The sequence below is a fragment of the Protopterus annectens genome, chromosome 12.part0, assembly GCF_019279795.1.
Source record: "Protopterus annectens isolate FY-2018-M chromosome 12.part0, PAN1.0, whole genome shotgun sequence".
Taxonomy (NCBI): domain Eukaryota; kingdom Metazoa; phylum Chordata; order Ceratodontiformes; family Protopteridae; genus Protopterus; species Protopterus annectens.
In genome coordinates this window covers 1,184,415,965-1,184,434,563 of record NC_056746.1, presented here as the reverse complement: position 1 = coordinate 1,184,434,563, position 18,599 = coordinate 1,184,415,965, and the positions used below count along the sequence as shown (strand labels likewise).

Here is an 18,599-nt window from a genome sequence, read left to right as displayed (position 1 = left end):
AAAAAAACAAAACTTCTTCTCTTTACCCTACACACAAATCACCGACACCTTTCTTCACTATCTCCTCTAACAATGCTACCTGCATTAGTCCAGATATGTCCACTCGCCTATTAGGTGTAACAATTGACAATCATCTTAATTTTGATGACCACATTAACAACACCATTAAATCAGTTAATAAAAAAATCGGTACTCTCTACAGAATTAAACCCTTTCTTACCCCTTCTGCTAGAAAAACTGTGGCCCAGAGCCACCTGATCTCCACCCTTTTCTATGCCTCTGCTATATATACAAACTTGTCTAAAAAAAATCACCAAACTTTCTACCTGCTACAATAGTATTACTAGATTCATTACTACTACCCCTTTTAGAACCCACCACTGTATTAACCTCAAGCAACTAGATTGGTTAGAACTCGACAACCACTTACTCTATCAACAATTAATTATCATTCATAAGACCCTCTTTTTCCCAGACGCTACCCCTAGCCTTACAAAACTGATTTCACCTTATAAAAACCTAGCCACACTACGATCGGCTAATAAACTCCTTGTAGCCTTAACCAAATCAAAGAATAAAGCTGGGGACTCATTATTTTCAAATGCTGTCGGGAAAATCTGGAATCAACTACCTCAGGAAATAGCAAACCTAGACTCTACATCCCTTTTCAAAAAACATATCAAAGAACATCTCAAAACTCAATGGCTATGTCCTTGTACTAATCCTGACTGAAATTACTCCTGCACTACTCCCAACTTCCCCCCTTTATTTTCTCCCAACTTTACCACTATAAAACTAATTTTTACTGTAGACAGATTTATCTTTGAGATTGTCTCTAACATTTATTTTTCTCTTTTTCTCTAGCACATATTGAATGTTGTTTAGTATCTAACTGTAGAATGTTACTTACCTATAATTTTATTGTTAAACAACTATTTCTCTGAAAGATTATGGTTCTGTTTTTTTGTTAAATTCATACAAATGTACACCTTTGTACTTATTGTATGTTGCTTATTATGTTTTATTGTTAATTATTGTTTTAATTCTTGTAATTGGAGCTTTTCTCCCCGGGCCTCTACTGAAAACGGATATTTGTCCAGCTAGACTAGCCCGGTCACCAAATGTAAAATAAAAATGTAAAATAAAATAAAAATAAATAAATTAAGTACTTGAATCCATGACAGTGAATGAAAAGCAACACGTCACAAAAATAATATAAACTCTGAAGTACCTCTTTTCACTTAGGATTCTTTGAAAGTGAAAACATTATTCTTCAAATCATTTTTATATTGCCTAGGATGAGCACTTTTCTGATTGTTCTCCCCATCTATAATAATGATATTTTTATCAAATTTAAACAAGTATGTGTGCGTGTATCATATATTATATATAACATCTACCTTTGATCGAAAATGCATTTCTTCAAACAGAAAAAAGTTAGTATGGCTGACTGAAATTAATTTAATCACCAGCTTTTTCTATTTGAGACTGTGTTACAGAGCAGGGAATCAGGGGATTTGCCCTTTCCCCACTGTAATGAGATCTCTGAGATGGTACATATAATAAGCAGTTGGTATATATTCTTTTTCGATTGGTTATGTATATGTGTGTGTGTGTGTGTGCGTTATGGAAGAGCAACTGCTGGAGGGCTAGCCACCGGGCGGTGTGAACACTGGCTTGTCCCCCTGTAAGAAAGAAAAAAAAAAAAAAAAAGTGTTTTTCATTTTTTGTTTTGTTTTCAATTGCCTTAATCATGCTTATTCCCCACAGCAGAGAGAGACACACACACACACACACACATATATATATATATATATATATATATATATATATATATATATATATATATATATATGTATATATATATATATATATATATATATATGTGTGTGTGTGTGTGTATATATAGAGAGAGAGAGATACAGATATAAATAGAGAAGTCTGGTTTGTCCAAGACAATGACGGAGAAATGGAATACGCTGATGGACATGAAATAAAATTTTAATTACACCAATATAAACAATGAAGTGAGCGCTTTCATCTTAACCTCCTCTATGGAAACAAGACTTCATCAGACTTCTGTAAATGAAAAACTTTGAAAACAGCAGCAGGCAGAGCCCATTCAGGGTAACAGTCAGGTTTTGTAGGTATTCAACATTTTAAAAGAAACTGTAAACATGACTAGGTGGTAGGACTGTAGGGGGACTGGGGCATGACAAGAGTAAAATGGAGCAAAAAAAAATGCTCTTGAACAGGAATAAATGTAACAGCTGGAAAGCCATACAAAGATATTCCTTAAAGCCTTAGGAAGAATTATGAGGGGAAAAAAATCTTTCTGCAATAAAATAACAGAACTAAATTAGTATTTATGAAACAATGGTCACAGAGTAATCTTTCAGCAATGGTTTTTGTGATATGTTAAAACAGAAAACTTCATTCAAGCATAATCCATTTAAAATAGTAGCAATTTTGACATCTGGAAGGTAGGGAATGTGAAACAACCAAGGACTCGGGTAACAAGAAACACAAAACCAGGACAAACTAAGTATCACTGTGGAATGCTCATCTTCCCAACAATCCCCATGTTCCCATATTTTTACATGTGTACTGGTGTACCTGCACAGCTCCCATTCTGGAACATCACTGGGTATGTGCAGTGCTTTCCTGACATACTGGTTGTTGAGGTAGGTAGATATAGCTGTAGAATTTACACATGGTGGATCCATTTTCAAGTTCATTGGCTTCTGCTGCAACTGAAGGAGAAGCTGCCAGAGAAACATAAAAACAACGTTATGGATATTTTCCCACAGACTCGCACATTAGGAATTATATAATTAAGGATTCTGCAAATAATGCAATTGCTCAATATCTTTTAAACAATAAAGACCTGATCAGTACTTATCATCAATATCTGTCTCGCAGCTTTTGCTCGTCCTACTTTTATATCCATTTCCTTCCAGCAGTGCAAGGGGTATGGTAACCTCTCCACTGCCAAGAGCAGTCTCCCTTTCATACCTGTTTTTCTACTCTTGTTACAGGTTACTCCAACTGGGGACAGGGTGGTGTCCAAACCATGAGAACACACAGATGTGAGTTTGGAAGTGTACTACCTGAATTTAAGCAGTGTAACTGTGCTGGTCAGAACAGCACCACAGAGGCATTGTTTTACACTTGGCCTCAAAGATGATTCCTCACCAAAGTCACACCTTTACATACAAGCATGCAACCTATCTCCCAAAGTATATATCATAACACAATCTAACATCACATACATGACACAGCAGTAATGGGAAGATATTGCCTACCCAGTTTGAAAAAAGCAGACTGCACTTTAAGCTCACAGTCTCTACTTACAAACGCAGCAAGCCATAAATAGCATCTACTGCAGATGACAAAACACATGGAATACTGCTGCTTCTGTTGCTGTTCTGGAAAAGAACCTGCTGAAACTCTAAAACAGAACTCATGGCACTGATTCTATAATACTCCAGAAAAAATGCTGAGGTTAGGCTCCAGTGTCCAAATCAAAGTAAAAAAGCAGTCTTCAGTCTTCAATAAAGGTAAAAAAGCAAAAAAGCAGACTTGAATCGAAGAATAAAAGTGTAAGAAGTCTTTATTGTCACACAAGCGCTTTCACATATTGCTTCCTCAGGTGTATACTAACAAAGGTATACCCACTAGTGATATGAATATAACAGATTTGATTTTTGACATTAAGATGTTCACAAGGAATCTGATGCTTAAATATATGTTTCATCAGAATCAAGTAAGTAATAGTAATGATGTCAGTCATGTCTTTAATAGACCCAGTACGTATGTCCCCAAACAGACAGCACTGATTAATGCGTTTGAACAAATAGTGATAGATGATATATATAGAGTACATAACAGCAAAGTGAATAAGAACAAGTGGCATAATCTCAGTAGGACTGAATCAGAAGCTCTACATGATCTTGAAAAAGATGATGACCTGGTTATTAGACCTGCAGATAAGGGTGGGCGTATAGTTGTCCTAGACACTGAGTTATATGAAAATTTGATGTATGAGATGTTAGGCAACACTGATTTTTACAAGAAAATTAATTACAGTGAGGTGAAAGGAATGGCAGAATCAGTTAATAATTATATTAAACATTTACATCATGCACAGATGATTACCAAGGAGCTATGTGACTATTTCTTTAATATTAAATATACCATTCCATATATAAAAGGCTTGCCTAAAGTGCATAAGAACCCCAATAGACCACCCATGAGGCCTATCGTCTCGAGTGGTGGATGGTGCACAGAAGCGATATCAATATATTTGGATAAGAAGCTTAGAACAATAGTGGATAGCTCTGAAGTTATTCTTAAGGATACAGAGCAGTTTTGCATGACCTTTTGCTTTTATGAAGAAGGATATAACTAGTTCTGGCATTATCTTGGTGACGCTTGATGTTGTGTCACTATTTACTGTAATTCCCAATACAGTGGGTTTGGGGTTATTACACAAATTAATGAATGATGTTAATATATATAAACCAGATGAAATAGTGATACTAATTGAATTAATGAGAATCGTGCTTAATAATAATGTATTTCTATTTAAGAGACAGGTCTATCATCAAATGAATGGTGTAGCGATGGGTAGCTCGTGCTCAAATACCTATGCCAATGCAGTTATGTTAGCCTGGGAGAGAGTACACGTATTGAATGGACCCTTTAGTGACATGATACCTTTCTACAGGAGATTTGTAGATGATCTTTTTACTCTGTGGAAGGGTAATATGACAGAGTTGTTAGAGTTTGTTGACTATATTAACAACACAACAAGCTTTTTAAAATTCACCTTAAATTACTCTGAAGAAAGCGTGAGCTTTTTGGATGTATTAGTAGAAAGAGATGAAAAAGGAGCTATTACCACAAGATTATATAGGAAGGAATGCCATGTGAATAGCTTATTATCAAGGGAGAGCATGCATCCTAAATATGTGTTCAGGAACGTTACCCAGAATCAATTTTTTAGGGCATCCAGATTGAGTGCGAGACATAATGACTGTCAGGAACAGCTTGTTAAGACCTGTTATGAATTGGATGAGAGGGGTTAGAGAGAAGTATGATAGAGGAAGGCTTTATAAAAGCACAGCAAATGAGAGGTACAAGGGCCAAACCTTATTTCTCAGATAAATTTAACAGGAAGCTAAGACAAGTGAGAATAAGCTTAAGGTCAATATTTCCTACTCTAGGGATGTGAGGAAATATACAGAGATAGTTAATAACCATTGGAAAATTCTGATGACAGACCCAGTAATTAGTGGAGTGGTAGGATGTAAACCACAATTCACCTTTAAGAATAAAAAGAATCTCAAAAGGAGATTATGCAACGGTCGAGACGAAGTGAATCTTGAGAATATGATTGGCACTAGACCATGTGGCAAGTGTAATCAATGCCAGTATATTTGCAGTGATACTCACTTTGTACATCCAGATACAAATGCACTTTATGAGCTTAGGGTTGGTGGTTCATGTTTGACCACCCATGTGGTTTATCTTGCTATCTGTGGCCAGAGCAACTGTTTTTATGTAGGCAAAACAGACCGCAGCCTCAGAGAAAGGATTAGAGAACATGTATACCACATAGGGAAGGGCTCAGAGAACAACGCTTTGTCTAAGCACGTTTTGAAGGTAGGCCAAAAACATACATTTAGGTTTATGATTGTTGCAAGAACTTATGAGAATATGAGAAATAGTGACATTAGAGATAGAACCGAAGAAGCTGAAGCAAGATGGATAGCTATGCTGAGAGCCAACTTTGGTCATGGGCTGAATGACAACATGCCCATTAAGCCTATCTTAAGAAAAAGGGGGCTACGTAGGTAAATAGATGGCTATGGGTTTATGTTTTTAATATATTAATATATTAATATATTTTTATGCAATGTTTGCTATGAAATATCTATATTTATATGTTTTAAGAATTTTATTAAAATGATGCATTAAAATTGATGTATTTTTAGAAGTTCTATATATATTTTTAGAAGCTCTACATTATGAATATGAAGATAGAATGTTTTCTAGATATATATTATGTATTTTAGATTTATTGTATTTTATTAAATAGTCACACTTTTGTTGTGTCATACACACTTAGCTTTAAGCAATGCTTTCTGATTTATAAGAGAGAATACAGCTTTAATGGTAAATGGGTTATTGAGTCACATGATTATTTTAGTTAAGTATATATAGGTGTGGTTTACCTTTGTTAGTATACACCTGAGGAAGCAATATGTGAAAGCGCTTGTGTGACAATAAAGAAGACTTCTTACACTTTTATTCTTCAATTCAAGTCTGCTTTTTTGCTTTTTTACCTTTATTGAAGACTGAAGACTGCTTTTTTACTTTGATTTGGACACTGGAGCCTAACCTCAGCATTTTTTCTGGAGTTTTGTTTGCCGTTACTGTGTTTGCAGAGGTATTCTGGTTGCTATTGGGCATTTTCTGCATAGTACTGATTCTATAATAGGCAAACTGTAAAAACAAACAGCACCAAAATTAAATCAAACTCACAGATCATTCACATTTCCTAAATTTGCTGGAATTGCTAACTACAAACAGCAAATGTGCCAAATATAAGCAGTTTCTGCATTTTTATTTTAGCTTTATTTTAGTGGGAGAGTCCTGCTAGATACAAATGCCTGCCTTCAGAAAGGACATGACAGCTTCAGTGTGGTTTAACAAGTTGTTAAGGTTTGCGTGGTCATCAGGATAACGCTTATTTGTAGCTCACTGCCCTCAGCCTACTAACCTGGCAGGCCAAGATGTTGGAATTCACAAGCATGTATACGTGAGTGCATGAGTACCTACAGAAACTCCAGATCTTCTATGGATGCTCAGTAAGCAAGCTTCTAGCACAAATGTTTTCGGTCCACTAGACAGCAATGACACAAATCTACCTTTAAAGACGTAGTCCTAGGGCATGACTTCTTAATATCATCCATCATTAATGAAACACATCCTGTAAAAGGAAGGGGGAGTATATTTCCCTATTTTTTTCCCAGCAGAAAAAAACACAGACTGCTAAGTACAGAGAAACAGGAGACAGATGGCCCAAGGGGGGTAAGAGTAGACACCATCCTTGCTAAGTGTCTTCAGAAGATCCAGAATTATGTATGTCCTTATATAACTAAGCTATCTTTTGCAAGGGGAGCTCAGTCAGCAAGCATCCCATACAAAATTAGTACCAAGTTGTACTCTTTGGGTACCAGTAGGCCCAAATAGTAATTGGAAGCTCAGTCCACTCTAGACTGCTTTTCTAAACCTGCACATGGTCTGATGCAACATCAAGACAATAATGTTTCAAAATTGTATGAGTCACTGACCATATGTCCATAGTGCAGACTCTTGCACTAACAGGCCTGGGAAACAAGCCACAGTAACACCCTTGTTGAAGGGGGTTTTACAATTCAAGAAGGGACTTCACAGCCATCTATTAAAAGGCAGAGGTAAAATTTTTAAATAAAAATCTGTTCCAAGATATACTCTGCCAGCATTTATCAAAAGTGACAATAACAGCCTCATCTTATAAAGTGCAGTTGTCCCAAACAAGTAATATCTTCATACCATAAAAATATCACACATGTTCAGATGGGATTCCATGGAATTACACTTTTTTCTGAAAACTGACAATGGAGTGAACTGAGAAGTTGAACGGAAACTCAGAAAATGTAAGTACCACATTAGGCAGAAAATGGGAGTCTGTGCATAAGCAGACAATCATTTTGGAAAATCACATAGGCTTCTTCCACCCAGAGGGCATTGCATTCTGTACTGCTATGTGAAATCACATAGGCTTCTTCCACCCAGAGGGCATTGCATTCTGTACTGCTATGTGAAATCACATAGGCTTCTTCCACCCAGAGGGCATTGCATTCTGTACTGCTATGTGAAATCACATAGGCTTCTTCCACCCAGAGGGCATTGCATTCTGTACTGCTATGTGAAATCACATAGGCTTCTTCCACCCAGAGGGCATTGCATTCTGTACTGCTATGTGAAATCACATAGGCTTCTTCCACCCAGAGGGCATTGCATTCTGTACTGCTATGTGAAATCACATAGGCTTCTTCCACCCAGAGGGCATTGCATTCTGTACTGCTATGTGAAATCACATAGGCTTCTTCCACCCAGAGGGCATTGCATTCTGTACTGCTATGTGAAATCACATAGGCTTCTTCCACCAGAGGGCATTGCATTCTGTACTGCTATGTGAAATCACATAGGCTTCTTCCACCCAGAGGGCATTGCATTCTGTACTGCTATGTGAAATCACATAGGCTTCTTCCACCCAGAGGGCATTGCATTCTGTACTGCTATGTGAAATCACATAGGCTTCTTCCACCAGAGGGCATTGCATTCTGTACTGCTATGTGAAATCACATAGGCTTCTTCCACCAGAGGGCATTGCATTCTGTACTGCTATGTGAAATCACATAGGCTTCTTCCACCCAGAGGGCATTGCATTCTGTACTGCTATGTGAAATCACATAGGCTTCTTCCACCAGAGGGCATTGCATTCTGTACTGCTATGTGAAATCACATAGGCTTCTTCCACCAGAGGGCATTGCATTCTGTACTGCTATGTGAAATCACATAGGCTTCTTCCACCAGAGGGCATTGCATTCTGTACTGCTATGTGAAATCACATAGGCTTCTTCCACCAGAGGGCATTGCATTCTGTACTGCTATGTGAAATCACATAGGCTTCTTCCACCAGAGGGCATTGCATTCTGTACTGCTATGTGAAATCACATAGGCTTCTTCCACCAGAGGGCATTGCATTCTGTACTGCTATGTGAAATCACATAGGCTTCTTCCACCAGAGGGCATTGCATTCTGTACTGCTATGTGAAATCACATAGGCTTCTTCCACCCAGAGGGCATTGCATTCTGTACTGCTATGTGAAATCACATAGGCTTCTTCCACCCAGAGGGCATTGCATTCTGTACTGCTATGTGAAATCACATAGGCTTCTTCCACCCAGAGGGCATTGCATTCTGTACTGCTATGTGAAATCACATAGGCTTCTTCCACCCAGAGGGCATTGCATTCTGTACTGCTATGTGAAATCACATAGGCTTCTTCCACCCAGAGGGCATTGCATTCTGTACTGCTATGTGAAATCACATAGGCTTCTTCCACCCAGAGGGCATTGCATTCTGTACTGCTATGTGAAATCACATAGGCTTCTTCCACCAGAGGGCATTGCATTCTGTACTGCTATGTGAAATCACATAGGCTTCTTCCACCAGAGGGCATTGCATTCTGTACTGCTATGTGAAATCACATAGGCTTCTTCCACCAGAGGGCATTGCATTCTGTACTGCTATGTGAAATCACATAGGCTTCTTCCACCAGAGGGCATTGCATTCTGTACTGCTATGTGAAATCACATAGGCTTCTTCCACCAGAGGGCATTGCATTCTGTACTGCTATGTGAAATCACATAGGCTTCTTCCACCCAGAGGGCATTGCATTCTGTACTGCTATGTGAAATCACATAGGCTTCTTCCACCAGAGGGCATTGCATTCTGTACTGCTATGTGAAATCACATAGGCTTCTTCCACCAGAGGGCATTGCATTCTGTACTGCTATGTGAAATCACATAGGCTTCTTCCACCAGAGGGCATTGCATTCTGTACTGCTATGTGAAATCACATAGGCTTCTTCCACCCAGAGGGCATTGCATTCTGTACTGCTATGTGAAATCACATAGGCTTCTTCCACCCAGAGGGCATTGCATTCTGTACTGCTATGTGAAATCACATAGGCTTCTTCCACCAGAGGGCATTGCATTCTGTACTGCTATGTGAAATCACATAGGCTTCTTCCACCAGAGGGCATTGCATTCTGTACTGCTATGTGAAATCACATAGGCTTCTTCCACCAGAGGGCATTGCATTCTGTACTGCTATGTGAAATCACATAGGCTTCTTCCACCAGAGGGCATTGCATTCTGTACTGCTATGTGAAATCACATAGGCTTCTTCCACCAGAGGGCATTGCATTCTGTACTGCTATGTGAAATCACATAGGCTTCTTCCACCAGAGGGCATTGCATTCTGTACTGCTATGTGAAATCACATAGGCTTCTTCCACCAGAGGGCATTGCATTCTGTACTGCTATGTGAAATCACATAGGCTTCTTCCACCAGGGCATTGCATTCTGTACTGCTATGTGAAATCACATAGGCTTCTTCCACCCAGAGGGCATTGCATTCTGTACTGCTATGTGAAATCACATAGGCTTCTTCCACCAGAGGGCATTGCATTCTGTACTGCTATGTGAAATCACATAGGCTTCTTCCACCCAGAGGGCATTGCATTCTGTACTGCTATGTGAAATCACATAGGCTTCTTCCACCCAGAGGGCATTGCATTCTGTACTGCTATGTGAAATCACATAGGCTTCTTCCACCCAGAGGGCATTGCATTCTGTACTGCTATGTGAAATCACATAGGCTTCTTCCACCAGAGGGCATTGCATTCTGTACTGCTATGTGAAATCACATAGGCTTCTTCCACCAGAGGGCATTGCATTCTGTACTGCTATGTGAAATCACATAGGCTTCTTCCACCCAGAGGGCATTGCATTCTGTACTGCTATGTGAAATCACATAGGCTTCTTCCACCAGAGGGCATTGCATTCTGTACTGCTATGTGAAATCACATAGGCTTCTTCCACCAGAGGGCATTGCATTCTGTACTGCTATGTGAAATCACATAGGCTTCTTCCACCCAGAGGGCATTGCATTCTGTACTGCTATGTGAAATCACATAGGCTTCTTCCACCAGAGGGCATTGCATTCTGTACTGCTATGTGAAATCACATAGGCTTCTTCCACCAGAGGGCATTGCATTCTGTACTGCTATGTGAAATCACATAGGCTTCTTCCACCCAGAGGGCATTGCATTCTGTACTGCTATGTGAAATCACATAGGCTTCTTCCACCCAGAGGGCATTGCATTCTGTACTGCTATGTGAAATCACATAGGCTTCTTCCACCCAGAGGGCATTGCATTCTGTACTGCTATGTGAAATCACATAGGCTTCTTCCACCAGAGGGCATTGCATTCTGTACTGCTATGTGAAATCACATAGGCTTCTTCCACCCAGAGGGCATTGCATTCTGTACTGCTATGTGAAATCACATAGGCTTCTTCCACCCAGAGGGCATTGCATTCTGTACTGCTATGTGAAATCACATAGGCTTCTTCCACCCAGAGGGCATTGCATTCTGTACTGCTATGTGAAATCACATAGGCTTCTTCCACCAGAGGGCATTGCATTCTGTACTGCTATGTGAAATCACATAGGCTTCTTCCACCAGAGGGCATTGCATTCTGTACTGCTATGTGAAATCACATAGGCTTCTTCCACCAGAGGGCATTGCATTCTGTACTGCTATGTGAAATCACATAGGCTTCTTCCACCCAGAGGGCATTGCATTCTGTACTGCTATGTGAAATCACATAGGCTTCTTCCACCAGAGGGCATTGCATTCTGTACTGCTATGTGAAATCACATAGGCTTCTTCCACCCAGAGGGCATTGCATTCTGTACTGCTATGTGAAATCACATAGGCTTCTTCCACCCAGAGGGCATTGCATTCTGTACTGCTATGTGGTGGGGGTCACATTCAAGAAAGGGGACGCTTGTCACAGAAAGACAAATACTCAAATTCAAAATAAAATTTGAATTGTATGAAATGCTCAAATTCAAAATAAAATTTAAATTGTATGAAATGCTCAAATTCAAAATAAAATTTAAATTGTTTGAAAGCAGAGAAACATAAATGCATTGCGTTCGCACCCACCAACATCATACTGAGCCACTGACTTATTATCCACCTATTGCAGGAAAGCTGAAATGACAGAAAGGTGAACCTTACTCACAAAATATCTTAGTCTAGCATTACATTTTATTTTATTTTATTTATTTTACATTTGTTGACCGGGCTAGTCTGGCTGGATATATGTCCATTTTCAGCAGAGGCCCGAGGAGAAAAGCTCCACTATGTACTAGTACAAACATAACATAACAAGGTACATCAAAAAAAAAAAAAAAAAGCACAATAGGATACAGTATTATAGGCGTGTAAGAGAGCTAAAATAGCTTAGTAACAGTATAGAAGCAAATACAAGAGAATATAGTCAAAACAGTGATGATTCCTAGTTCTATAATCTTAACCATGCAATCATACCAATGTTGAAGGAGAGAAAATAGTGACTCATCCCCATAATAAGGTAATTAAACACGACTATAAAGTTGTACAAAAAAGTCCACACAAATACCTGCCATCTATTTATCAGTATTTTCTTTTTTTGTGAAAGAGCCTGATTGGGTTTTGTGCTGTTCTCATAGAGGCCTGGGGAGAAAAATCTCCATTCAGAAGACACGTAACAAGTTGATAATTTACAGAAAGGTTATACAAACAGTAAATTAACAATGATCAGTTATTAATAGACAAGAAAATTCTGTATGGATATTCTACAGGTAGAAGATTTATATCCTCAATACAATTTAGTACATATGTGGAATACCAGAAAATATCACCAGTTAACATATATGTAGATTGGTCCTAGCAGCTATCAAAAGAAACATACATATAAGCCTTCTGTTTAAAAAGTTTACAACAAGTGCTCTTCGCAGCACACACAATGTGCCCAATAATGACTCCTCCTGCAATTCATATGGAGTTACATGTATTGGTAACATATATAAATATGATTATAGACTGTTTTTATATGACCCGTTCCTCCTACTACTATTGGAACTATCTGGGTATCTTTCTTCTACATTGCTCTTGTTTTTGCCTGCAAATCCTGATATTTTATGACTTTGTGTCTCTCTGTATGCAAGACACTGTAGTCACTGGGTGTGGCAATTTCAATGATCAATGCTACTTTTGTCTTCTTTTTTGGACCACTATATCTGGTTTTCTAGTATCTATCATTTGAACTGTTGATAATGGATGATCCCATGTGATGTAGACTTCATCATTTTCTATGGTGCTTTGCGACCCATGTTTCCAGTGTTTTTCAGCTACTTAAATAACATAATGTTTGCACAATCCCCAGTGGAACAATCTTGCCACATTATTATGCCTTTCAGTATACAGTCATTCTGGCATTAGTACGTCACAACCAGCAACAAGGTGAGCAACTGTTTCCAATTCTGTTTTACAAAACTTAGTATGTTTCTCCCACATGTTCAATGGACTTTGTAAACAAATGTGTACATAGCCCACTATCTTGTGCCGTCAATATTAACCTTTCATCTCTTGGTTGGAACTTGCCTCTCCTTAACCATTCCTGCGTTCGTTCCTGAGCAACATGCTGTTCTTCCAGAAGTTTCCATACTTGCAACTACAGTAATGCATTTGCCACATTTCTTGCCTTCTCATCTGGTCCTTCACCTTATATTCTTTTGACAAATTCAGTTGCTGCCTGATTTTTTTTTATGTACTTGTGGTTTGATTTCCATTCCTGCTTGACGCCGATATGCTTCTGCTAGCTTAAGCAGGGAAGTCATCTTAGATTTATTCTCCTCATGTTTCAAAATTATAGTTATGTACTTACCATAACTTGGTATCTGTGTTATCTGTAGTCACCATTCATCACATTAGGGTCTAGGATCCGATGTCGGATCTGAGCCGGCATACTCAGACAACAGCTTTCCTCAAGTTCCTCCCCTCCATGATGCTCTGCTGCCCTCTAATCCCCCAGATCAAGTTTGCATAATGAAAGAAGACAGACCGAAACAATTACCACCAACACAGGTCCACCAACATCCTGCTAATCTCTCAGGAAAGGGGCCGGAGGGTGGGACCGTGATAAATGGTGACTACAGATAACACAGATACCAAGTTATGGTAAGTACATAACTATAAATCTGTTATTATCTTAGTCACCATTCCTCGCGTTAGGGTCAGAGTCCTGAGCTACCTGAATCCTGGGAGGCCTCAAGGAAGGACATTCCGAAGAACCGTGGAGCCCAAGGAAGCCCGTCCTCTACAGATCACAACCAACTTATAGTGGGAAATGAACATGCGAGGTGAAGACCACATTACTGCTGCACAAATATCATCTAATGATTGGTGATCTGCAAAGGCAGCTGAGGTAGACACCACCCTGGTGGAATGAGCCTTTACTGGTATAGATAAAGGAACACTTTTTGAAGAGTAAATGAAGGAAATGCACTGCGAAATCCAGTGGGAGACCATAAAGTACAGTTTTGTACCTACCATAAATGTAGATGTTCGAGGATCCACATTGCTGCAGTCATAACCTGTGGGTAGTCCGCTGTCCTCGGTCGGCCCGAATACCAAAGTGTTAGGCTGGCATCGGTCATGGTCGCTCAGAGCTGACGTCAGTACGCAGTAGTACTTAAGTGCATGACCGACGCCATATCCTCAGTCTTTCTTGCCCCAGATGTCAGAAGACCTAAAAGGAAAGGCCATAGCCAAAATAGAAAATACCCAACAACCAACATAGGGAAAATAATAACTATCCCAAAAGAAACACAGCAACCCCAAACTATAGAGGGGAAGGAGGGAGGGAAAATTGGACTGCAGCAATGTGGATCCTCGAACATCTACATTTATGGTAGGTACAAAACTGTACTATGTTCTTCGTCTCACATTGCTGCAGTGTGGGTAGAATGCCAAAGCAAAGGTAAAGGGAGGCTGGCAAACTAAAAGGCATTAGGAGCTGCTAACATGCCCTGTAAAACTGCAGTGGCAAACCCAGCCCTAGACTTGGAATAAAGAGGGAGATGGTAATGTTTAGTAAAAGTGTGCACTGAACTCCAAGTAGCTGCCTCCAAAATATCCTTAGTAGCTACCCCCCTTAAAAAGGCAGTAGATGTGGCAGTAGCCCTAGTGGAATGAGGTCTGATCCCAGCAGGAACATCCTTTCCATGATGAGAATAACAAAAAGCAATACAATGGCCAATCAACTTAGAAATAGTTTGCTTTGAAACAGCTTTCCCTTGTGAACCCAAAGCAAAAGAAATAAATAACTGTTGAGTCTGCCTGAACTCTTTAGTTCTGCTCAAATAATAGCGTAACTGCCTGTGAATATCCAAAGAATGCAAGACTTTTTCCCCCTTATTTTGGGGATCAGCATAAAAAGTAGGCAAATGAATAGACTGGTTTAAGGCCACATTAGAAATAACTTTAGGCATAAAAGTAGGGTTAGTATGCAAGGACACCCTATCCTTATGGAATATCAGGAAGGGTTCAACTGCCATGAGAGCCTGTAATTCAGATACCCTCCTAGCAGACGCAATGGCCAACAAAAAAGCAGTCTTCCAAGACAAAAACGTCAACTCAGCCGTAGCTGCAGGTTCAAAAGGAGGTAAAGTAAGCTTGTCCAACACAAAATTGAGATCCCAGGAAGGAGTAGGAGCTCTACGTGGGGGTCTTATGTTTTTTGCCCCTCTAAGAAATTGTTTAAACAAAGGGTGAGAAAATAAAGGAGGATCACAATCATAGTGAGCAGAAATGGCTGCAGCATGAACTTTCACGGAGGAAAAAGACAAACCCTTGTCTAGTAATTCAGTAAGGTACTGTAGTGTAAAACTCAAATTAGGCACAGAGACATCAAAGCTCTTTGCTGTGCTCCAAAGAAAAAATCTCCTCCATTTATCAGCATAAACTTTTCTAGTACTAGGCCGTCTGGCTTCCAAAATGACATTCAAAACCTGTTGAGGAAGCTGAGACCCCCTAGGGTCTAAAACAGAATACGCCAGGCTGTTAGATGCAGGGACTGTACCCTGACATTGAGAAAATGATTGCTTGACTGGGACAACAAGTGAGGAATCAGTGGCAAAGGCCAAGGAGGCTCCTGAACTAAACTCCTCAGCAGAGGATACCAGTGCTGGCGTGGCCAATCTGGTGCTATTAGAATCATGCAAGGCTTGTCCCGCCTGACTTTCAAGAGTACCTTGGGAAGGAGAGGCAGAGGAGGGAAAGCATAGACGTGAAGGTTGTTCCAACTGAAAGATAGAGCACCCACTTTCCAAGCTTTTGGGTGAAACATCTTTGTGCAAAATTTTGGCAGTTGGAAATTTAATGGAGAAGCGAATAGATCTATGTCTGGAGTTCCCCAAGCCACTGTCAACTGTTGGAATACGTGAGGATCCAATTTCCACTCGTGGGGATCCACAATTTGTCTGCTCAATACATCTGCTAAGGAGTTCTGTGCTCCTGGCAGAAACCGTGCTTGAAGAGTGATGTGCAAACTCAGAGCAGTCTCCCACAATATCATAGCTTGTCTGCAAAGAGGGTAAGAATGGGTTCCCCCCTGCTTGTTGATGTACCACATGACTGTTGTGTTGTCTGTTTGAATCAACACCTGTCCTGGTTGAAGTAGGTCCTTGAAGGCCATCAGGGCAAATTGGACTGCTAACATCTCCTTCATGTTGATATGCAAATGCTGTAGTCTGGGAGGCCACGTGTCTTGAATCCATTTCCCATTGAAGTGTGCTCCCCAAGCCAGGTCTGAGGCATCCGTCGTTAAGATCTGACTCGCCTCTGGTCGGGTCACAGAGAGTCCCTTGTTTAGGTGACATTCCTGAGCCCACCACAAGAATTCCTTCTGGATGCAAGGTATTATCTGAATGACAGTGTCCAAATCGTGGCAGTGTTGAGTCCATACACTTTTGAGATACCATTGTAGCTTCCTCATATGCAGTTTGGCATTGGGAAGTACCAGAATGCAAGATGCCATGAACCCCAAGGCTTGAAGGACTGTCCTTGCAGTCAGCCTGGACAGTACTGATAATTGCTGGAAGTATAGGTGAAGATTTCTTTGTTTGTCTGGGGTCAAAAAAGCCATCTGAGAGGCTGTATTCAGTCTCACACCCAGAAAGCACATGTCTTGAGAGGGTACTAGACTGGACTTTCTTTCGTTCACAGAATACCCTAGGCACCTTAAAACTGCCATTACATACTGTAGATGTTGAAGTAACTTGTCTTTGTCTTGAGCAAGAATCAGGCAATCGTCCAGATAAGGATAAATTTGTATTCCCCTCAGTCTTAAGAAAGCTATTACAGGAGCCAGAACCTTTGTGAACACCCTGGGCGCACTAGATAAGCCAAAGGGCAATGCAGAGAACTGATAATGAGAAGTACCAGCCCGAAAACGGAGGAATCTCCTGCAGCTGGGCCTGATAGGAATGTGAAGATAGGCTTCTTTGAGATCCAGGGTTACCATCCAGTGATCTTTGCCTAGCAGAGGCAGAAGTTGCTGTAATGTTAACATCTTGAACTTTGGAATGCCTAGGTACGTATTGAGAATGGACAAATCCAGAATAGGCCTCCAAGTGTTTCCTTTCTTTGGCACAAGGAATAGGCGAGAATAAAACCCTAGGCCTTCTTCTGACAGAGGTACCACCTGGATTGCCCCCATCTGCAAAAGCAAAGAAATTTGTTCGTGAGCCTCCAGCCTTTGCTGAGGAGGTACATCTGGCATGCCTTTGAAAGGAGGAAAAGTGTGAAAGTAAAACTTGTAGCCTTGAATTATTATGTCCAACACCCATTTGTCCTGGGTGACCAAATGCCAATTTTGTTTGAAAAGTGCCAACTTTCCTCCTAGAGGAGCCGCCAGACAGGAAGAATCTGGCAGCTGGAGATACAGGTCATTGGGTCTGTTTACGAAAAGGCTGACCCCTGCCCTCACCAGAAGATTGTGCAGGAGAACTCCAAGTCCTAGGTCTGAAAGAACCCTGAGCGTGAGCCCTGCCCCTACCACGTCTATACCTGCCCTTAGACTGAAAATCCGAAGAAGGGTAAGACCATCCTCTTGCAGGCCAATTCCTGCTAAACTTAGGGGGCTGCACTTGCAAAAATTCCTTAACCGTTTGCATAGACTTAGCTTTGTCTTCCATCTTTTTCAAAACTGACTCCACAGGAGAACCAAAAAGAACTTCAGATTGAAGAGGAGCATCCAAAATTCGAGCTTTAACCTGCTCTGACAAATTTTGATCCTTAAGCCAGGCATGTCTACGAATAACTGAACCAGTAGCAGCCACCCTGGAAGAAGCCTGAAGAGCATCGAAGCCACACTGCAAGGAATGCTTACCAACTTGATCTGTAGCATGAACTAAGTCCTGCAATTCCTTACACTCTATACCCTCAGATAAAGCATCTACCTTAGATTCCACACATTGTAAGGTTTGGTTCACATAGAAAAGAATAGTGAGATACTGATTTTTAAATTTTATATAGTTGTAAAAATCTTTATTGAGGCACCATAAGCATAATTTGCACATCTTATATATTTTAACATTGTTTTTAAGTTTGAAATATACATCAAGTTCCGTTCTGATTTTAAATATATTTCATATGAGCTTTTTTATCTTGTTGAATTTAAATAAGATGCACTTGCACTTTAAATCAGCATTGTTTTAATTGATTGAATGAATGTGTTAATTATGTTGGTATTTAATGCACAAGCTAATGCTGTAACACAGAGGTCTGAAGAAGCGTCTTGTAGACGTGAAGGCGCTTACCAGTTTTCATTACAATAAAGAAATTGTTGTTTCCACGGATT

General features: G+C 40.0%; 1 protein-coding gene across 2 annotated transcripts in view; it reads right to left on the bottom strand.

Moving 5' to 3' along the window:
- The window catches only part of CTSA (cathepsin A), a 580,280-nt gene that overhangs the window by 77,955 nt on the left and 483,726 nt on the right, over positions 1–18,599 (bottom strand). For both annotated transcript variants that reach the window (XM_044090224.1, XM_044090225.1), the window contains exon 11: positions 2,617–2,765. In XM_044090224.1, the coding sequence (XP_043946159.1) occupies positions 2,617–2,765 (149 nt within the window). The remainder of the gene's footprint in view (positions 1–2,616; positions 2,766–18,599) is intronic.